The sequence below is a fragment of the Urocitellus parryii genome, chromosome 13 (genome assembly GCF_045843805.1).
Source record: "Urocitellus parryii isolate mUroPar1 chromosome 13, mUroPar1.hap1, whole genome shotgun sequence".
NCBI lineage: Eukaryota > Metazoa > Chordata > Mammalia > Rodentia > Sciuridae > Urocitellus > Urocitellus parryii.
The window spans coordinates 20,919,752-20,941,534 of record NC_135543.1 but is presented as its reverse complement, the minus strand read 5'-3'; the positions used below and the strand labels follow the sequence as shown (position 1 = coordinate 20,941,534).

At 37.3% G+C, this 21,783-nt stretch overlaps 1 protein-coding gene across 1 annotated transcript in view; it reads left to right on the top strand.

Moving 5' to 3' along the window:
• Positions 1-21,019, top strand: part of Dcc (DCC netrin 1 receptor) — a 1,056,042-nt gene extending 1,035,023 nt beyond the window's left edge. Inside the window, exons 28-29 of the mRNA XM_077792339.1 lie at positions 17,716-17,858; positions 20,930-21,019. Coding sequence (XP_077648465.1) covers positions 17,716-17,858; positions 20,930-21,019 — 233 coding nt within the window. The remainder of the gene's footprint in view (positions 1-17,715; positions 17,859-20,929) is intronic.
• Positions 21,020-21,783: the final 764 nt, after the last annotated feature.

Genomic DNA, 21,783 nt, shown 5'->3' with positions numbered 1-21,783 from the left:
TTACCAGAATGTCAAGGCTCTCAAAGAGAATCCCTTTATCCTTTGTAGCAAAGGGATTCTAGTAATTTTTTGATTTTCTGTGAATAAAAGTTATAAGTAAACCCAACTGATTTCAAAATGAGGGGCACATTAATATACAATTGCATGTGCAGGCTCATATGAATAAAGGAATTACAATGATTGCTTTTTTTCCAAATTATCCTTTTTAAATATCCTACTTTTGCATTTCCCGTTCTTTTGCCCAGTAAGTTGTATGTACTTTTCTACTCTTGTGACCACCTGAGTCATGGTTTTTTAATGGAGACTGCATTGTTCAAACCACAATAAGATATTAACCTAGTATGTTTCTAAAGTCAGAGATTGATAATCTAACCTTTAGTTATGGTTGGTGTTGCTTTTGAAAATATAGTTATTTGTTTGTTCTCTTCTTCTACTCGGTTAATGGAAACAGGCTACTCTGTGCACGCAGGTCTGACCTGATACCTGCCTCTGTGTTGAACTCAAAGCAGGATAGTAGGGCCAACTGAAGAGTGATGATGAGCATTGATCCAGTCTTAAAGGCCTCTTCTCTGACAGGTGCAAAGTATAACTGAAAGTGTTTACTGAAGGAAAATAATAAAACTCTACTAGGACCCAGTGCCCCTGCTGATTGCCTGGGTTACCCTTGAATAAGTCATTTAACCTCTCTGTGCTTCAATTTTCCACAACTGTAAGAGGGGAAAATAAAATCTAGCCTTTACAAATTGTTTGCTGCATGATTATAAGGGATCTAAGCATATAAACATGAATTATGGTCGTTGAAAATGTCAGTACTGAGTCCAGGAGCTTCTGATTTGATATAATCTGGGGACCATAACACCTTGTAAATTTGGCCCATTGAAGTTTCCAACATTTGTGCTAAGTAGCAGAGGGTTCATGTGGAAGGGGGTATAAAAGGGCATTTTAATAACTTGCTGGCTGGTGAAATGAGATCTAACTCATGAATGCTGTTTCACCACATGGATGTGCAAGAGAAGAGGGCAGTCCGTAAAGTGGACCTCTGCACTGAAGACCCAGTGTGGACTAGAGTGGCTCAGAGCAGCATCTCAAAGTTGCCTGAATGTCCATCCACCAGGCAGGAAGCTGACCTTCTCCGAACTTCTTTAAATGACCTTCTCTGAACTTCTTTAAATGAGGCTCACATAGATGTTAAGTTAAGCAGGTATCTGGGTTTGGCGGTAACTGCCTGGTTTCTTCTCCCCTATAAACCCTGCATCTCCCCAACTGATCCTCACAGTGATGCACATTACATGACTAAACTCATGGAATTTCCTAGATCTCAGCTCCAACCTTTGCCTTCACTGTTGCCTCTATTAATACCTGCAGATGAAAATAACAAAACGAAGAGGACAGAGGAGTGAGGAGCAAAAGTAAGCAATTGAAAGTTGGATACAAAGGGATTTGTCAAAGGCAGAATATTACTGACACCTTTGCCTTCTCATTTACAAATAATAGATTTTGTGAATTAAGAGTATTATATAGTATGTGTCATCTCCAAATGTGATTTGAGATATAATTTGGAATTTTAAACCCCCTGTGGACATGGCCATCCAAAGCACTGAGTCTTAAATTTTATCTGCCTGGGAATCACCTGTAGGTCTTATTAAAATACAAGTTCCAATTCAGTGAACCTGTGGTAGAGCCTGAGATTCTGAATTGCTAAAGAGATTCTAGGAGACATGGAGGCTGCCCCTCTTCAGGTCACACCTGAAAGGCATTGGCTTTAGAACAGATCAGGTGCTCTTATCCATAGAAAACCTGGAGGAACTTCTTTGGTAACTTGCTTGAAATCAAACTAACATTTCTTTCTGTGTGTGTACACAAGCACACACGTATTTATAGCTGTACAGGGTTGTTTTGTTTTGCTTGGTTTTGTTTCCCTAGCAAGTGAGTTTGTAGTTTTCATTAGAGTCTAGATTGTTCATCATCTACAACAGGCTAAGAATCACTTAACCTGGCCTTTTGACATCAACCTCCGTTTAGGCTCAGCTATGGAACATCAAAAACAAAGTCTGTTTTTCTTTCATGTTGCTTTTTGGATTTTCAAGACTAGTTCAAAAAAGTCTTATAACCAAGATAACCTTCCAGAATCTAAGGCCAAGCTTAGTTGAGCACTTCTGCCTCTGCTCAAGCCACATTCTGCAAAATGTAAACAAACATTCACATTCATAGAAACACCTGAGGCCTCTGTGTACATTTTTCAATGCCTGATGAAGGCATTAGATTAGTATTTATAAATGTGTTCCAAGAGGTCCTACTTCTGAAACACTCTGAATTTTTTTTGCCTAAATGAAGATTTATAGTTAAGATCTCCAATTCTCTGTGGTAAGTTTTCTCCAAAATACAAGCTCTTGTGGGGACCTGGGATGGGTTAGCTGTCGTTTCTGGAGGGGTCCTCATATCCTAGGCTCCTCACATTCCCATGAGACAGTGGAGAACACCTCCTGTAGAGACTGAATGACTTGCACATGCATTTTGCAAAAGAACAACGTGCCATTCAATGAAAATTTCAGATCAGCCGATGTCACATCAGGGTGAATAGCATATACAATCTGCAAAATAAATTTAAAACTTTTTTTCTGGTGGTAGTAAGGTAGTAATAAGCAGTGGTAATATAAATCACAGGAAATGGGAGGTAATTAGAAGAAATGTTTATTTGAGCAGTCAGCAAGTTAAATTGTATTCTATAATCCCCTACAAGATCTTATCATAAATCATGATTGGATATAAAATATGTCTAAGGACTAAATATGTGTTTGAGGAGGCTGGTGGCAGAGAGCACTGAGAGAAAACAGAGGTCTGAGAGAAAAAGGACCTGTTTCTCCAATAAATGTTCAAACAATCAAAACCTGCTTTCCTCCTTCAGTCTCTTCCTCTCCCTCTCCCTCTATCCCCTCTCTCTCCCTCTTTACCTTTCTCCCCCATTTCTTCCTTCTTCTTTTCCTCCTTCTGTCACTGAGCTCAATTCCCCTTAAATGTCCTTTCCTTCCTGGCTTAAAGCTTCTGAACTTAAAGGGCAGCAGGTACTATACAATAGTGGCTACCAACACAGAAGTATTTGAGTTTTTAAAATTCCAGATCAGAGAGAGGAACAATGGTAGAACATTACAGTTACAACAAAGAAAAGTGCTCTAAAGTAAATTTCCACTACCCTCTTGATGTTTTTAAAGTCTGAGAATTTTCTAATGTTCTCCTTGAGTTTCTGGGTTCCATGGATCCTGCAGGACCAAGTTTCTGGAAGCTGACTTGAAGCCCTTGCCCATCAGGTCTAACCCAGCCCTCTCTCTCCTCCCGTTCTAAGCACCTACTATCATCCAGGTGCCATAAAAACAGTACCTGTCCTTACTCTTTCCTGTCTCAAAGCTCAGATTTTGTTGCTTTATTTTTCTTTTGTAGTACCCTAAAGAAATATTTCACACTTATGTGACCTTCCAGAACTAACATTTAAAATCATGTAAATGCAAATTTTATTTTCTTTTTTCAGCACAAGAAATTGAACCCAGTGCTCCATACTGCTGCTAGGCAAGTGTTTTACCACTGAGCTGCATCCTTACCCCTTTTTATTTTATTTTGAGACAGAATCTCACTAAGATGCTCAGGTACTTGAGATCCTCCTGCCTCAGCCTCCAGAGTAACTGAGATTTCAGTGTATGCCTCTGTGCCACCTGGCTTCCATATTTAATATGACCACAAAGCCCTACTACATACACAAGAAAAAATGAATTCTAACCATATCAATGAAATCTCCAAATTTTCTTATTGATAATTACCTTTATTAGGCATGTAACCATAAGTTTACTGACTCATTTAATCTTCACAAAACATGAAAAGTATTATTTCTCCCAGTTTATTCAGAAGGAAACTTTGAAGCAAAGAATATGTAGCAAATACATTTAGCGGTACATTATATTTAACTGTCAGACAAAGGATTAGAACCTGGGGATTTTGACTACTCTTCTGAACAGCTCTGTTTTACACACACACACACACACACACACACACACACACACACAAAATCAAAGATTATATGAATAGTAATCTCACAACTAATAAAAACTGAGCCTGTATTTTGGCATCTCCCTTCACATGTAAATACGTACATTGCAAACACTTTTTTCCCAAGGGTATTCTAATATTCTCACTGGAATTTGTATAATAATACATGACACAATTCTCCAGCTTCTGCATTGCAGACAGAAAAAAAAAAAACTTTTTCTTTCTGTTTTCACTGTGTTATTTATATATTCATTGGTTTTTATTTTGACATACTTTTAGGAGTGGGGAGGGGTTTTCCAAATATATATTGACTTCATTCTTTTCCTACATGCATTGAACCAACACATGCAATTGTAGAAAGTTTTATTTCTTATTGGTTGACTTAAACAACTATCTTATATAGACGTCCAAACCCCAAATATAATATAAGCTTATTTCTAAATCCCACACAAGGTGACCAACAGCTTATTTTTCAGAACTGGCTTCCAATCATTTTATGAATATGAAATATTCAAAAATTCCATGCGGCTGTACATATTGAATATTGAAGGGTTTATGAAACATTGCATAGATGCATATTTCCTCATGAATAATTTCCCATACACGGGCTTGAAGAGAACTTCTCTTTGGCCCAGCAGGACAAGGATTAGCCAGAATTTTTCACTGAAATTTAGTTTTACTGCAAATGGAGAAGGATAAAATTGCAATTAACAAGTATCTTTAAAGAATGGACAGTTCTGAGGACCTTGTGTTTCTAGTAGCTCGAATAAATGTAAATAATTTTATAATATAGAGATGTTTAACCAAAAACCAACCAATTCCATGTGAGCTATGAAGACTGGGAAGAATGTCCTTTGGCACATGGCATGTCTTTAAATTCCACGAATTTATATGGAAAGAACCCAGAGTACTTAGGAATTAAATAACACCTCAGAGGTTACAGTTGCCAACGGCAGGGACTGGATAAAAGCCTCGTTCGGCATAACCCCAACATTGACTCCTTTCCCAGTTTGGTGGAAAGTCACCAAAGTCTATGAAGAAGAAGGAATAGAGTATGTAAAGGCACAGGGGCAGGAGAGGAGAAGACATTTTCAGAGTTTGGAAGCAAAGGCAGCCTTGCTGGAAAGGATGATTCCTAGGACAATGAGGACATGACCAGCGGAAGAAAGCAGAGTGTGGCGAGTGAAAATGGAGCTGATATTAAGGAGGATCAAATGGCAAACCAAGGAGGAGACAGAAAGCAACTGGTGGAAATTAAGGGCAGATAGAACAGAACAAAGGAGGCAATTGCAAGAGGTGTCTTTCAAAAGAAGAAGCTGATGACTGAGTGAATGATGAGTGGGCAATGAAGAAGGAGGGAGAAGGCAGGTTGGAGGTGACTGCTACTTTACTCCTGGGTCTTCAGGAATGTGATTTTAAATAACCAACTGGAATGAAGTGAACCGAGAAGTTACTCTTTGAAAGGAGTAGGAACCTGGGAGAGGGAGGACTGCATGTTGAGCATGAAGGGGGAGTGGAGCATCCAGGTGGGACCGTGGAGTATTTAAGGTGGATGTGGTCCAGGGCGGTGTCACAGCTGCAGAAGCCACTTGGGGACTCTTCTTCGTGAGTAGGAGTTTCAACCTGCAGTAGGTTGAATTAGATGAGAACTCCCAGGGAAAGAAATGGAAGGAAAAAGTATAGTTCCCAAACTGAGTGAGGGTAGAAGCATAATTTTGTGAATAAGAGGCCCAAGGGATAGGGAGAACAGTGATAGTGTAATTTTAAAAAAACCAAAAAGGAGGACTTCAAGGAACAAGTACTTAAAAATACCATAGCCCCTTTATTCAAAGGTGCCATCCTTTTGGCTTCTCCTTCTGAAGTTATAGTAAATAAAACTATCAGATGCTTTGGAAAATATGTACAGTGAACGCTCATATATGCGCCAACTAGATTCCAACTTTTTTTTCATATTTTAGATTTTACATAGCTCTTCACCTATCCATGCATCTTACTCTGTAATGCTATTCAATGGAAGCTGCAAATTCAGTTCCCTTCACCTCTGAGTACTTTCAATGAGCATATATAAATGCCTGTGCCCTTAGAATCTAAGTTGACATACTTGCATCGTTTTAAGGGAGAACAAATAAAGACTCTCATAGTTGGACAAAATAAATTCTAAGAAGCCAACTGATTTTGTAATTATTATTGTGAATTGTAGAAGTGAGGAAAGAGAATTCAATTAAATCCATGGAGAAATTTACAGGGCAGATCCTTACCAGACTAGACCTGTAGGAGAAGATTTGTGACTTTCATACTTAACCTTTCCCTAGTGTAATGAGGACATAAGCTGAGAGCACTGTGCATAAACTGGTAATATGCAAGTATGGACCAGCCCTAGAATTATGGCAGCAAAACACCGGGAAGACGTTTCTCAATGCAAAAAAAATGGTGAGACTCCTGTGAGTTGTTTTCTCTCTTGGGGTGAGAATGGAGAGGGTATTTAACTTGCGGTTGAAAATATTTTAAGACACCTAAACACACCTTATTGACTAAGACATTTTCTTTGAGCACTCTGTCTTGAAAATATTGCTCATGCTGTACTTTGGTTCTTCTAAGAAGATCATATAAAAGTTGGAAGCAATTGAGTTGAATTGGCAGTGTACTAACAACACAGTTTAATCTGAAAATTATATTCCTGGCTATGATCATGGTATCCATTAGTGTCTGTGTGTATGAGGGTGCAAGCATGTTTTGAGGACTTCTTTGAAAAATGAAACTAACATCAATTATTTCAGGACATTAAGAAATCAGCTTCTGGGTAATTAAGGTTTTATTATAAAAACAGATTCCTCCATAGCAATCCTCTAGTCTTTAGAACAGAAAATGTTTCCAATATTCACAAAATAATTTCATTTGTTAAAAGTGAAATTATCTTAGACTTCATATGAAATATTTACTGAAGTACAATCTACTGCATACTCATGTGGATGATTTTGGATTCTGATGACATTCTGCACAGAGTACATAATTACAGAAGCTAAAAGAGACTGAAGTGGGTATTTCTACATTGTTTCTGCATTTGAAAACTATTTTCATTAACTAATATGAAAACTTATGCAATATCATTGTTTTCTTTTTCTTGGTGAATTGCAAATGTGGTTTTTTTCAAAGTTTTATCACCACATATCAGCAAAAATTAGACAATAAAGTAGAGGTTTTAAGCCCTATATTTTTCATGAAGAATAGAATTGACAATTTTTCTACCAGATCATAAAATATCCAAATCACACTAACTATAGATAATAAACTCAAATTTGTTGCTTTTCATTGCAAATAGGGTAGAAAAAGTTAAAAAGAACATTTTAAACATTATTTGGGTAGAGAAAAGAAATGTCTAAAAATAATTTGAAATATTTCTTAAATTAACTGAGGGGGTCTCGTGACTTTGACATTGTATGGGGGAAAAAAAAACCTACAAAAAGTCAAAAACCTCTCACAGTGAGTGATGGATAAAATGTGGAATCAGTATCTTCAAACTTAAATTCTGGGAGCCTGCTAATAAAAAACACAAGTGTTTGGTTTTGAGTTTGTACTTTTTGTTTTATTTTGTTGGATATTTTGTTAATATGTGATCCAGGAACCTCAGAGAAACATCAAAGAAAGTGGGAAATAAAGAACTTCTCCAGTGAATCTATTTCTTGAGACCTTTGATGATTTCCTTGAAACTTTTCTTATTCTATGAAATTTCTAAATCAAAAGTAAGGACCAGAGGGACTATTAGTTTAAGGTCTCTTCAGTTTCCTTGGCCTGTGGTGGCCTTTGCCACAGTCTTGTTCTGGTCAGCCCTACTCTCCTCAAGTCCTGGGTAGGGCCTCAGGACAAAAAGACACATTAGACAATGTTTTTGTCTTTCACTTAGTCATTATTTCTGACATAAACTATATGATGGAGTAAGTAACTAAGAAGCCTATCTCCCTTTAAATCTCTCTATAAGGTATTCCCTTACCCATTATAAAATACAAAATAAATAGGTTTCCCGTGCATAGGATTTTCATGGATTCAAAGTCATTCAGGAATGTTTAAATCATGTTTCCAACATAATTGATCCCTTTCTCCCTATGAGCATTTTGGAAACTGTTCTTTTCCTCGATTACTATTAAATGCCCTCAGATGTGCTTGATAAGTTCGGCACTTGGATTCCAGTTTGTGAGTGTGTAAAGGTAGGTCAGCCCACAAACAGACACAACTCAGAAAATGCATGTCTTTTAATTGGGATTCCAAATCTTGCACTCTTACAGGAGGGGAATCAAATTACTTATTGAATTGTTTTATTGTTCAGCCAGGAGGTAGACACCTTATAGCTTAGAGAAAAAGGAAACTGGAAAAAAAGTGTTAGCATCAGATTTGAAAGATAACTATCTTAGGAAGCAGAAGCATCTTCCCTACCCAGGCGGATGAAATGGTGACAGAAAACCATTAATTCCTTACATCATCCTTTCATCGTCTCTCTTTAAAAAGGTAAATAAATACAAGAAGAAAAAGGTAATAAGCTACCAACAGTTCATTGTTGATTAAGTTATCAGATTATTATTTTTTAGATATATATCATGGGGGAGAGTGTACAGATGGTTTCTGGTTTCTCATACGGTGTGTGTGTGCAGAAAAAAAGAAGTATGGGGAACGGTCCATGTTGGGAGAAATATCCAAAAGGGAGAAAGGGTACAAAGAGAGGAAAAAGGTTGAAGAAAGTTTTCATTCTTTGCAATCTTCAAACCATGTAGTCTTGTTATTCTTTCCCAAGTCTTTAGAAGTTGCACTTCGTGATGCTGGAATATCATATTTACATTGGTCACCACTCAGATGTGAACATGTCTTGCTGGAATGAAGAGAGAGAAGAGAAGGGTTGGGGTGTAGCTCAGTGGTAGAGCACTTGCCTAGCATGTGCAAAGTCCTGGGTTCTAGCCCCAGTGCTGAAAAAGATTTAAAAAAGAAAGAAAGATGGAGCCTGTTGATCTATGACTGTTCTTTCTTCTCTCTTCCATCACCTACTCTGCCATGCCACACTGTAGCCACTGCCCTCAACTGTGGTATCCTCTCCCCTGTCACCAGTACTAAGGTGTCTTGTCCACTTTGCTGTTCTTTCCATCAAAGTCTACTTTGTTGATTTTGAAAATGTCTTTTTGTCTAAAAAAGAGCATACAATTTAATAGTATAAGCCCTGTATTCAAGTCCCACTTACCAGCTGAATGATCTTGACCATTTCCCTTATCTTCTTTGAACTTTCCTGTCTCCAAGATAAGAGCAATAAGGTAGCTATTTTAAGGATCGAATAAGACAATGTGGGAAAAGGTGTTTTATTGTACTTTAGGTACTGCTATCCTTTTTTTCTTTGGGTTCCAGTTCTTGGAAATAATGGACAAGGTGCTGATTACCAAATGAGAATCAACTTTTTTGACCTGCCCTCTGGAATAATTAGGTGAGAGTGACCAGGAGAACTTTTCCTCCTCTTCACTGTTGAACTAATGGTTCCACCTGCTGTGAACTGAAATTGATAGTGGAGGCAGGGCTGAATCAGGTCTTGCTTTACTTTGTTTGCTTAACAAATTCAACCTTGACAAAGTTCAAGGCCAGAGAGTTTGAGGTTTTCCAAGAACTTGAGTTTAAGAACTTGAGTAATGATCATCAGCGCATTCATCTAACCTTCCAACTTTCACAGAGAGGTGGCCCAATGAAAACCACCGTACTGTGACTTTTACTGGGAGGAGTGGGAAAGCATAGAGAGGTGAGGGGCCTTGTCACTCAGCATTTCCCCAGTAAGCAGAGGTGCTGCTTTCCATATCTCTAAGGAGAAATAGGAGGGTTAGAAGGAGAGAACAAAACTTTTCTTCCCAGAAGTGGCATGTTTGGGGCATGTTTATCACCCTAAAAGTACAATGTGCCTTGTAGACTCAGAATTGATACCAAAATGTATATGCTTGATATTTGATCACGTGTGTGGACCTAGGCAAATGTGGCCACTCTCTTTTCAAAGGAGAGTATTACACAATGTTTCACATACATATTTTTTTATCTCTCTTATAGGAGGAAAAAACAAAAAACAAAAAACCTTGCACATGAGAAGTGTAAATGAATCTATGACAGCTCCATGTTCCCCAGATAACCTGAGCACAGACTAACTGCTTAATAATAAGCACAAATAGGAACTATGCTTATTCACATGGAAACTGGACTGTGAGAGGCCATTCCCTTTGTCTGGTATCACAGAATGGGTGACAGACAAAGCAGGATGTGAACCCAGTCTTTTTTACAACCATCCGTTTTAACTTTATTCCAAAAGGCAAAGGAGGAGAAAATAAAGTCAGAAGCAGATAGTGGAAAAAACAAGCACAGATATGAAATTTAATATTGAAGATCAAAAGCCCTGCTACACATTGGCCCCTGATCCCACCCAAGTAAGTTAGTTCCCTACATGCCTGCTGCAGCCTAGTCTAATATTTCTCACCAAAAAAAAAGCATTGGACTTGGGAAAAACTTCTGCAGGGAGATGCTAGCAGGAGTCTGCACCTGGCACTCATAGATTATGTACCTAATGAGCAAATGAAATGTTTAATAACTGTACTGTGAAAATAAAGCTTAAAACAGTAAATTCCTACTGAGGCTACTCATCTACCGCTGCTGTACACCGCTGGCCCATCTCAGAACCCCAGAGTCATTTGTACTTGCCCCCTCGGTGGGTCCTGCTGAGGAAATAACATTAAAACCAAAGTGATGCTCACTTAATTAGTTGTATATCCATGTAAAAGCATTTATTTAGTGTATCGCCATCCTGAGTTCCACCAAAGGGTTGCCTGAGGCGCTTTCCCAACCTGCACCCCAGGAACAGAGAGTTCTACAGTGGTTTCAGGAGAAGCATTTGTGAATTTAGAATTTTCAATTAACCGTAGATCATTTAAACTCACAGAAATTTAGTATTGCCTATTTTTAGTTTCACTCTCTATTGCTAGTTTAAAATAAAGAGAGCAAAGCCAGCTTAAGTGGTGTTATAGATTTTCATTAATAATTTTAAGGATGGAACTTTTTTTTTCTAGAAAGCACTGGCTTAAAGCCCAATTATTGTCATTTATGCATTAAGCATTCACTTGATAGATATTTTGGATTCTTTTTTAATCAACTCCTTTTTATCAATTAACCAAGTCTTCCTAAATCTTAAGGAGAGACAAGTCCAAATGTAAAGTTAGGAGCAGATAAAAGAGCTATATTTTCCTTCCTTTAACCAACCATTTTACAGGTAATATCTTAAAGATCAAATAACCTTTAACCTTTATAGATATGAATAAATCAAGATCCAAAGAAATTAAACTATTGGGCCAACGTCACTTCTCTGGTTTGGATATGTGTCCCCCAAGGTCCATTTTAAAAAGTTTGATCCCCAGTTGCTGGTGCTATTGGGAGGTTATGAAACATTTAAGAGGTAGAACCTAGAAGGATGAAGTTTTTAGGTCACTGAGGGTGAAAAGGAATATGGGAACTCTCCTTGCTTCTTGGTCAACGTGAGGTGAGCAGTTTTATCCATCACACACTCCTCCCACCATGATATATTGCCTTGCCACAGACCCAAATAAAATGGGTCCAGTGGACTCTAGACTGAAACATCTGAAACCATGAGCTAAAGCAAGCCTTTCTTCATTATAAGTTGGTTCATCTCAGGTGCTTGTTACAGTAACAAAAAGCTGACCATCATGGTCACAAAACTATGTAAGATGGCATTTCCCAAGTCCAAGGATAGCACCCTTCCTTGATATTCAGATATTTATCTGAGAATTTATTCTCTGTTTAGAATTCACAGAATTCTAAGGTATGAGACTGCCATAATAGAGGTAACCAAAAAATCTTTTATGAAGATCAGCCTGGTGTTCAGGGTAGAGAATCTCCTACCCTCTAAAACCTGACTGCAAACAGATGGAAGATTCTTCTAATTTCTGATCCCCAGAGTCACTCCTCCTCTCACTTGCTGTCACCCTCAGGTTTGTTCACCTCCCTCTCCCAAAATGAGGTGAATTTTCTGGATCATGTCTTGGAATTCTCTCCTTGTAGTGGGGAAAATTTCAGAGGTTCTTGACCATCCAGTTAAGATTATATTAAATTAGCAGCTCAGAGCCATGGTAGGGATGCTTTTGATTTTTATCATCCCTTTGATTTTGCTTTAAAGCATTGCTCAGAGAAGTTTGATGCATTCTCCTAGAAGTTTCATTGAAACTGTTCATGTTTAGGACCATTTTCAATCTCAGTGCAGTTCTCCATAGTAAAGAAATAATTAAATATAAAGCCTTATGCCTGGATTTACCAACATGAGAAAAGCTGTAAAGAATTTTGCCTTTTCTTATCATGAAGGAATAAGAGTTTAACATACTGAAGTGATTTTTTTTTTCCTAATTATTACTGCCTTTTCGTACTTCAGAAGGGTAGGATGGTGACTCTCCTTCAGTGTGTCAAACACCATGGAGTTCGCCAAAGGTTACAAACTCTGAGGCATATGGGGAGCCACACCAAGAACGGATGAGGCCGGTGATCCAAGAAGACTGTTGTCTTATAAAGTAGCTTCTGAAAGCAGATAGTATCTGGTGAAGTATGCAAAGCCCCATCTGCAACAGCCGTGCAGTATGGAGGAATGGACTCAGGGTAGATGGGCTCCCAATAATAGCTGTCCATCAACAGGCGAGAGGCAGAGGCAGCAAGATGGTCCCCAGAGTCCCCTTTGGTTTAAGCAAAACTCACTAATCCAAATGCAGGATGATGTCATTGCTTTCTCACTTAAATATGTAGGACATGCCATGAAACTGGTCATTTTACATTAAAAAAAATGTTTGTTTGGTTTGAATGGTATAGAAGTTGGAGTCAAAAGTTAGCCTTTGGGGAAGGCAGTTGTGAGGTTTCAGGTGCGAGGTGAAGAGCTAAAATCATGTCTCTTAGCCCCAGAGAAGAATAGGAATCAAAGTAGAAAATGAAGACAGAAACCAATTACCCACAGTGAGCTACAACAATATATACGAAAAGGGAAAAGCACGACTTGGTGAGCTTGCAGGGAATCAGGCTTCACCAGGGTCCAGGCCTAAAATATCTGAGGTTTGGAGTAGAAAATGCTGAATCTATGAAAATACCCAAGAGAATGGTGTCTGTTTTGCTGAACAAGATGCTTTCCTGAAAATCTTTGTTTTAATTTCTTTTTCTTCTTCATAAAAGGGCAATTTTGAGACCAAAGTTGTCTAATTGGCTATTAATAAATTTCTCCTGGGAAACTTCCCTTATACTCTTTTCTTTAACTCCCTTTTCAGGAAAATGAAAAAAAAATATTTAAGGCCAATGGAGCGCACCTGCTGATAATGAACTCTGAGAGACTGCTCAGATTCTTTGTGTCTACTGGAATTTTATTGAAATGATTCTACCTTGATCTCTCAGTCTCCAGGAACCTCAGATTTCTCTTCTCCAAAATAAAGGGGAAGGTCACTACCTGAGCTCTCGGGGCCCTGGAGGTGCCAACATTGTGAATGTCTGTGATTCTCTGAATAGTACATGAGAAAAGGCACTCACTTGAGGTTTACACACCCCGTGTGGTCTCTGAGCTGAGACAGTCTTCAATCCCTTTTGCAAATCCCACCGTGTCTTTTAAAGAGTTCAAAACTCAATACAGTCTCAGTGTGTAGCTGTTGCCTGGTCACTGTAGAAAATCAATCATAATGATCTTTTCTCTGATGGATTTGAGTTAAAGCACTCTGTAGGCATACCCATGCCTTCCCATAACAGTGAGAGAATGGCAAATACAGTATAATACACTGTCCATGTATTATACCGTATCTAGGATTCTGAGCAGAAAATATACCTAAGAATATATTTCTATAGTTCTAATGAAAGCCATCCCTAAGAATTCAATTGCTTAACATGCAAAACTATGAGAAATTTGTAATGAATCATATAGAATTATATACAACAGATGGGTACATTCTCAAAGAATATTTTTTCTTATATGTTTCCTAGAACAAATTGGGCACTAGCCCTATTAGAATCTCATCCATAATAAGCTGTGCCAATGCCATTTACTTTTTGCTTGTAGAACACATTTACTTTTTTTTTCCTGGTAAATACTTATGTTACAGTGAATTGATATTTGGTATGTGTTAGAAACATTGCATATGTCTGGTTAAGAGTTAAACTGCAATTTTTTCAGAGGTCATTAAGTTCCTTAAATTTTGTTTAAAACCCTAACATTAACTCAGTAGATTTTATCATCAAGGGAGACTTGATCAAAAATAGATACATATTTATACATGTATAATAGAAATAGAATATATATATATAGTGAAAATGCAGCTGCTATGTTGACCTGAGACAGGGATAAGCAGTGCTCCTGGAAGGTTCTAAGAGGGACAGCTTTTGTGATAATACAGCTAAATTCAGATTTAACCAGAACCTTATGAGCCTTTTAAAAGGATAAACAATTGTAATTCAAGTAACTTAACTCAAAATAGAAATTCGACAGATGCATTCTCAAGGTTAAACAGTATTCTTTTTTGAACTTCTAAACTTCATGGATTTTCTTAAACTTTGCGATTTCACTTAAATAACAATCTAAAATATTAATGTAAATCGTACACAATGGAGCCCTTGGAGGACCATAGGATAGCTTGGCTCCACCTGGGTTTTTAGCACCTGCCTTTATATTCAGGTTCAAAACTAATATCGCACCAGGAACACTGTTTTCAGTCAGAGGCTAAAGAGAAAAGGATGTATAGGTGTGAGAATCATGCTCACCTGTCCAAACCCAAAGAATGGACTGAGAGACAAGATGCAGAAAAAGTAGGGCTTTACTTCATTAGAGAGCTTGCAAGATCGGGTGTCTGTGGGGAGCAGGCACACCCAGATGAGGTTCAATCAGTTTTTTATCCAGTATAACACAAGGTCCCTCACCCAGTTCCTCATTGGCTGTTGCCTATTGGGTTATTTAAAGAAATATACCTTTAGTTGTTCCTACCTCCCTTGGTTCTCTTATAGCAGGAAAGTCTTGTTGGGGTGAATGCATTCTGACAGGTACACAGCTTTTACTTCTTTACCTAAGTTACTATTTCTTAACAGAGAGACTTCTATCTCTGTTGCTCGTGTGGTCCTGACCTCCTGTTTGTCAAAGGCTGTTTAAGTGCATGGACTTTAGATCTGCCACATCCATAGGCGATGGTGCTATTGTGTGAGTTAACTGCTTGCAACTTTCCATTCTGCTCCATTTCTCCTCCAGCTGCCTTTCTTACATCCCAGTTTTATGTTTGAGGCTAAATATTGCACTCCAAAAATTGAGCACAGGACATTCTATTTCTCGCAGAGATAAATATGATCAACAAGTAGTTTGTTCACATCCAGTGAAGAACAGCTGGCTTTGAAGTCTCTGTATAAATGAAGGTTTGTCTATCATTCAACTAGAGAATATTGGTAGTGAAAACTGAGCGTACATGACAAACCCAAGATGATTGTGGCATATGTTACCAAATTCACATGGTGATTTTTGTTTTAGCCCACTAACCTCTTTTATTATATAAAACTAATAATGATAATTCAAACTGTGCTATTGTATTCAGATTTTACATTTAACATAAAGTTTGGATTTTATGGCATAAAATGAGAACTACACTTTTTTTTTAAATGATGGCAAGCTTTATATTTATATATTTAAATAACATTGTAATGAAAATAGTTTGTTCAGTATTGGAGATTATGGAAGCTCTCTTTTTACTTTTAAATTACAACTCAGCTAGGTATGGTGGTAGCATGCCTGTAATCCCAGCAGCTCTGGAATCTGAGGCAGGAGGGTAAGAAGTTCAAAGTCACCCTCCACAATTTAGCAAGCCCCTAAGCAACTTGGCAAGACCCTGTCTCTAAATAAAATACAACAAAGGAGTGGGGGATATGGCTCAGTGGTTAACCACCCCTGGGCTCAATCCCTGGTACAAAAAAAAAATTACAACTCAATTATAAGAAACCATAATATAATAAAATAATAACCCCTCAAGTTAAATAGAATCTGTGGACTCGATTTCATGTTCATTTACTTGACTTCTCCAAAAAGCACATTTGGATGAGCTAGATCAACATATTAGTAATAAAACCTTCATTTGCTTAGTGGGGCTTATAACTTGGTGCAAACCTCTGCATGCCTGCCCCTTTCTAAATGTGTGAACTCCAGCAAGTTACTTATCATCCTTGTATGTGAATTGGGAGTACTAATACTTAGGACTGTTCTGTTTGAGCAAGGTATTACATATCACCTACTTTAAATTTACAATCTCATTTCATCCTCACAAATAATTATTAACATTCACATTTTACAGGTGGAAAAAGACAGACCAAGGCAGGTTTAGTTAACCAACGGATTAACAACTAGTACATAGCTGAGCTCTGCTGAGCTCTCAACACAGACTTAATGGATTGGAAATCCCAGATTCTTCACTCCATTTGTAGACTTTTGATTCCTAATGTTTAAGAGTGAAAAGATATAAATGTGAAGAAGTTAACATATTAGGTCATCACATGGAAAAATGTGTTCATGTGACACTTTTTCATTTACTGTGACGAATATCTAGCTAATCACTAATTTATTAGATTGTTTTCATCCTTTCTTTCCCAATAAACAAATTATCCCTATTTTTTTGATCGTGGATGCATTAACCTCTGGAATTTACTAACTAGAATGCTGTTTTCTGAAGTATATTCAAAACAACTTGTAGGCTAGGGGGTCAAAATATAGAACCCCATTAGAATCATTAGAATTAAAACATCATTATTGGTGATAGAAAATAATGAGGTAAACTTCTTTTCACATCTTACTCCTACAGTTTCTGCTGAAATCTTCATTATGATGCTAAAAATGATGAGAACTTCTTCATCCTGTGAGGTGTACTAGCTGATTCAATAGGGATTTATAGAGTTTTGTTTCAAGCAATAGAGGCAAAGTTGTAGTACAGCTAGAAGCTAAGCAGGATTTATAAGGCAAATGTCAAATTTGAAAAGAAAAGGTAGCCCTTATTTGTAGTAGACAGAACGTCATCCAATAGAAACTTGGCAGTTCCTCAAATGATGCTTATGAGCATTAGAATATCTTTTTATTGAAAGAAGACATATTGATTAGGACAAAATTATATGTCTTTTATTTTTTTTCCAAAAGGGGATTAATAAGGAGATTCTTTCAGGTAGCCATGAAAGACTGTTATATACTGTAACATTGAATACTCATTTGTAAACCAGAAAAATCATGTCTGCTAAGTCTTTCGTCCCCCTACACAATTTAGGGCTCATTTACTTGGTAGAGCACAGGCCCAAAGCTGAGACTCTGGGCATCCACTGAATGCACCTGACACTTTATAGGACGTGATGAACAGTGCAGAGCTCCCAGGCAACTCTCCCTGCATGATTTGGAATCCATTTGAAATTACATATGACTAGTGGAGCTTCATCTGGAGAGGCCTAATCACAATCTGTCTTCCATTCAGTAAAAATAAAATGAGCCCATTCTTTGTGTCAGAATTAATCTCCACAGTACAGAATGAACAATAACCTAAAATCAATGCCACCCTACTGGGTTTGGTTTATGTGCTTGGGGGAACGTTCTTCAGAATCTTTCATACATAACTTCTCATCACTCTGTGTTTTCAATTTCAGGGCCTACTCTTCCCAAGACTCATGTTAAAACAGCCTCTCTTGGGCTGGCTGGAAAAGCAAGATCCCCTTTGCTTCCTGTGTCTGTGCCAACAGCCCCTGAAGTGTCTGAGGAGAGCCACAAACCAACTGAGGATCCAGCTAACGTAAGGGCATTCTTCACATCCATGCCACATCCAGGGAAGAGTTGTACCATATGGAAGCTGTGCAAAAAAAAACAGTGTAAACCAGTCAGCACTCACTGCTGACCCAAGCCATTGATCCTATTGTTGCCTGTCTGCACTTGACATATGGAGAAAAAACTTTAAGAAAAACATTATGTCAGGGATTAAGTTAAATCTAACAAATATATTGATAGTTAGGAGCATACACACACACACACACACACACACACACACACACACACACACACATACCTACACACACAGTGGGATAAAATACCCTGGAATTTCTGGAAAGAAGCCTACATAATTATTCTTTAATATTACAAAGTAACAAAAAGCTGTATTTGAAGTTATCATATATATTACTTCTGAAATTATTTTTAAAATAGCCTAGAACATAGAAATGAGAAAAAAAGCAAAATAAAAAAAATAGAGAAGAGAGTTTAAGAAAGAAAAATGGAGGGATGGAAATATTTAGAAAATAAGAGTGAAAGTTTCATGATTCAAGAGGGAAAAAAGTTTTAAGGAAAGAAGCCAAACAGTGTTTAAATTAGAAATCTCAGAAGGAAAATCAGTGAATGGGACAAATGTTTGAAATTTTGGGAGAAATAAACATTTCTCTCCAAAAATGTCCTATTAAGATTCAAAAAGGTGTTACCTAAAGACACTATTTAGAAAACTTTCTAGTGTTTCTGCATGGATTTCAAGAGAAAACATTTTTTAAAAGGCTAAGGAATTAGCATATCAGACATCTTAAATAATCAGGGAATTGAAAGAGGGTAAAAGTTTTATAAACATTAAAATTCTATATTATTATTCTACTAGGAACTTTTTAAATCCTAGATTGTGAAATGAGAATTGATCAGTCACTTTCAACTAGCTTCTGGCTTTTTTTTTTTTTTTTAATGCATGAGTGAAGTTTTCTATAAAGTTTGCAAATAATAAAATGATAAGGAAAATTATCATAATATCAAAGACTAAATCAGTCAACGACAATTAGTCCTTTGTGAGCCATTCAACTGTAAGTCTTCTTTAATAAAATCATGTTTTCTTTAAAATCTGATCATCAAAAAGAAAGGATAATTTCATTTAAATGAAGAACAATATATTTTTTCTTGCTTTATTATTTTCAGTTTTACAAATAGTAAAGTGTTTCACCTATATAGAATCCAAGAAAGCTGAAAGTGTATGTGTGTTTGAATAGTTGACAGAAGGATGTTATAGACTCAAAGCACTGCTCTTAAAGATACAAATGTAGAATAATCGAATGCTCTTTTGTCAGAATTTAGATGTTTCCTTCAATGTTTGTTTAGGTCTGATATTTGTGGCCATATCTCAAATCAACTCAAACTCCTAAATTTATGTTTCTCATTTCATAAGGATTAATGGCCAGGTGGCCCATTTTACATTTATTGTTAAATGAGGCAAATGATTTAGATCATCAGTAAGCTATAGGAATACAGTGCGAGCCACATGTATAATTTAAACAAGGAGCCCACTAACAGGTGTAAAGATAGGTGAAATTTATTTTAATAATTGCTTTTATCTGATCCAAAATAATGTCACTTTGATATGCAATAAATATAAAAATTGTCAATAAAGTATTTTGCATACTGTTTTTTATAAAATGTAATCAGAATCTGATGTATATTTTATAGGGAAAACACATTTCAATTTGTACTAGCTGCATTTCGGGATCCAATAGCTACGTGTGACTAGTGATTTCTATCTTGTACAATTAGATGTAGATAATTCTAGAAAAGTAGCCCAGACAACTAAAACATTTTTGAAAATGACTAAACAAGTCATCACCTGACTTCAACATTCCTCTTCAAATACCTTTATACAAGTACTGTTGGGCCCAACTGACTACTTTTCAATCCCTGTAAGCTTTTAAGAGCATGTGGCCAAGTCACTGACAACCTTGTTGGTTCAGTCATTTAATCAATTGAATGCACTATCCAAGAATAATCAAGAAAGCCATGTTTATGTGCATCAAAATAAACTATATGGTGGCAAAGAAGGAGACTAATATTTGTTGGACACTAACCACTGGACAGCACTGACTTATGGTATGCTCCCAAATACTCACTGAAACAAGCTTCTTCTTCCCATTTGAAGAATTAAAAAAAAAAAAAAAACTGACTCAAAAAAAAGGAAGCACATAAAAAAAAAGAATTCAAATCAACACCATAGCCTCAGTGCTTTGGTCCCTTGTCTCCCTATTTGGTTGACCATCAAAATGACATGGAGAAATTTTATTTTAAATATAAATTTATACATCTATTCTCTATATACTAAACCATTATTGAACCCTGAGTTCAGTAACCTGGGGATCAGTGATAACTAAGACTCCTATTATGTACTAATAACATGATATTCATGACTCACAGTGAATAAGAGATAGAAAGACTATAATTTCTAAGATTTCCACAGTCCAACATCTTCAAATCAGGTCACAAGAGTCCCTTCACACCTATGCACAACACTGAGTCTGGTTTGGGGCATACATTTGTTTCCACACACAAACTAAGTCATGACCCCCAGGCTTCCGATTGGTGTTGTCAAGACCCATCAAGTTCCCATGCAAAACATATACCTAGATTATAGTACAAAGATTTTTTTTAAAGCCGTTTATGGACATCACATTCTGGACACTATGACAGGCATGGAGTGTGTCACAGGATGCTCAGAATAACCCATGAAACCAATGTCATTATCACCACTTCACAGATGAAGAAAACCATACCTCAGAGAATTTCATGAACTTGTCCAGGACTGCAAGGCTAGTGATTGGTGGAACTTGATTTAAATCAGGACATTTTTGACTATAGAACATTTTTCTTGTTACAGGAATGGAGCCCATGAAACACCCAACAGTCACTCATCACCACCTCTTTTCTTGCCAGCATCTCCATTCAGTCAATATACTCCACAGATAGCCAAGGATATTGGTCACGTGTCAGTCCTGAGAATACTGAGTGGCCAAATTAGCCACAAAAAGGAAAGTATCAACATTTCGTATTAACTCTCTGCTCTTCTTCTCTCTACAGGTGTATGAGCAGGATGATCTGAGTGAACAAATGGCAAGCTTGGAAGGGCTCATGAAGCAACTTAATGCCATCACAGGCTCGGCCTTCTAACATGCATTGCTGATTTGATGAGTGAATTTTCTGGGAACTTTGCAGCATAACAATTACCCATAAACAGCACACCTATGTCCAAGAACTCTAACCGGTGTACAGGTCAACCATCAGGACCACGCAGTTAAGGAAGATCCTGAAGCAGTGCAGAAGGAGTAACCATCCTTCTTTCAGAGGCATCAAGAATTGCAGCATAATGACCACGAGGTCCCTCAACAAAAGAAAAGATGCATCTTCACTGCAGAGTCAAATCTTGAGCTGCTAGATTATTCCTGGCTCTTTGCCAGTACAGTGACCACACTGTCGTTAACTAACGCCTATATTTTCCTTCATCAAGGCCTGTGGTTTTTAAGTGTAGGTCTAGTCTTACAAAATGCAAGTGCATTATTTAAGCCTGTATCGTACCATGGCAAATCAGTGCAAGCTCACTTTTTTATTTTCAACTTCAAAGTACAAAGCACCCATGGAAATTCTCTCACTCCATAGCACCAAAGGATTGGATGATTTCCTGACAGCACAAAAAAAAAAAAAAAGTAAATAGGTAAACAAGCAAAAGGCAGTGAATGCTTGTTTGTAGTTCAGTCTTGCACAAGTGGTGGATATTAGCAAGGGGCTGTAAAATTCACCAGTTTGAACGAGTAATTGTAAATCCACCCTTGGTTAACATTTATGTCTGGAGTACAGGAACACAACAATCTGCAACCAATGGCATCCTGCCAGTAGTCACACATTTCCAGAAAGAGGATAGAATATGCAATCTACTC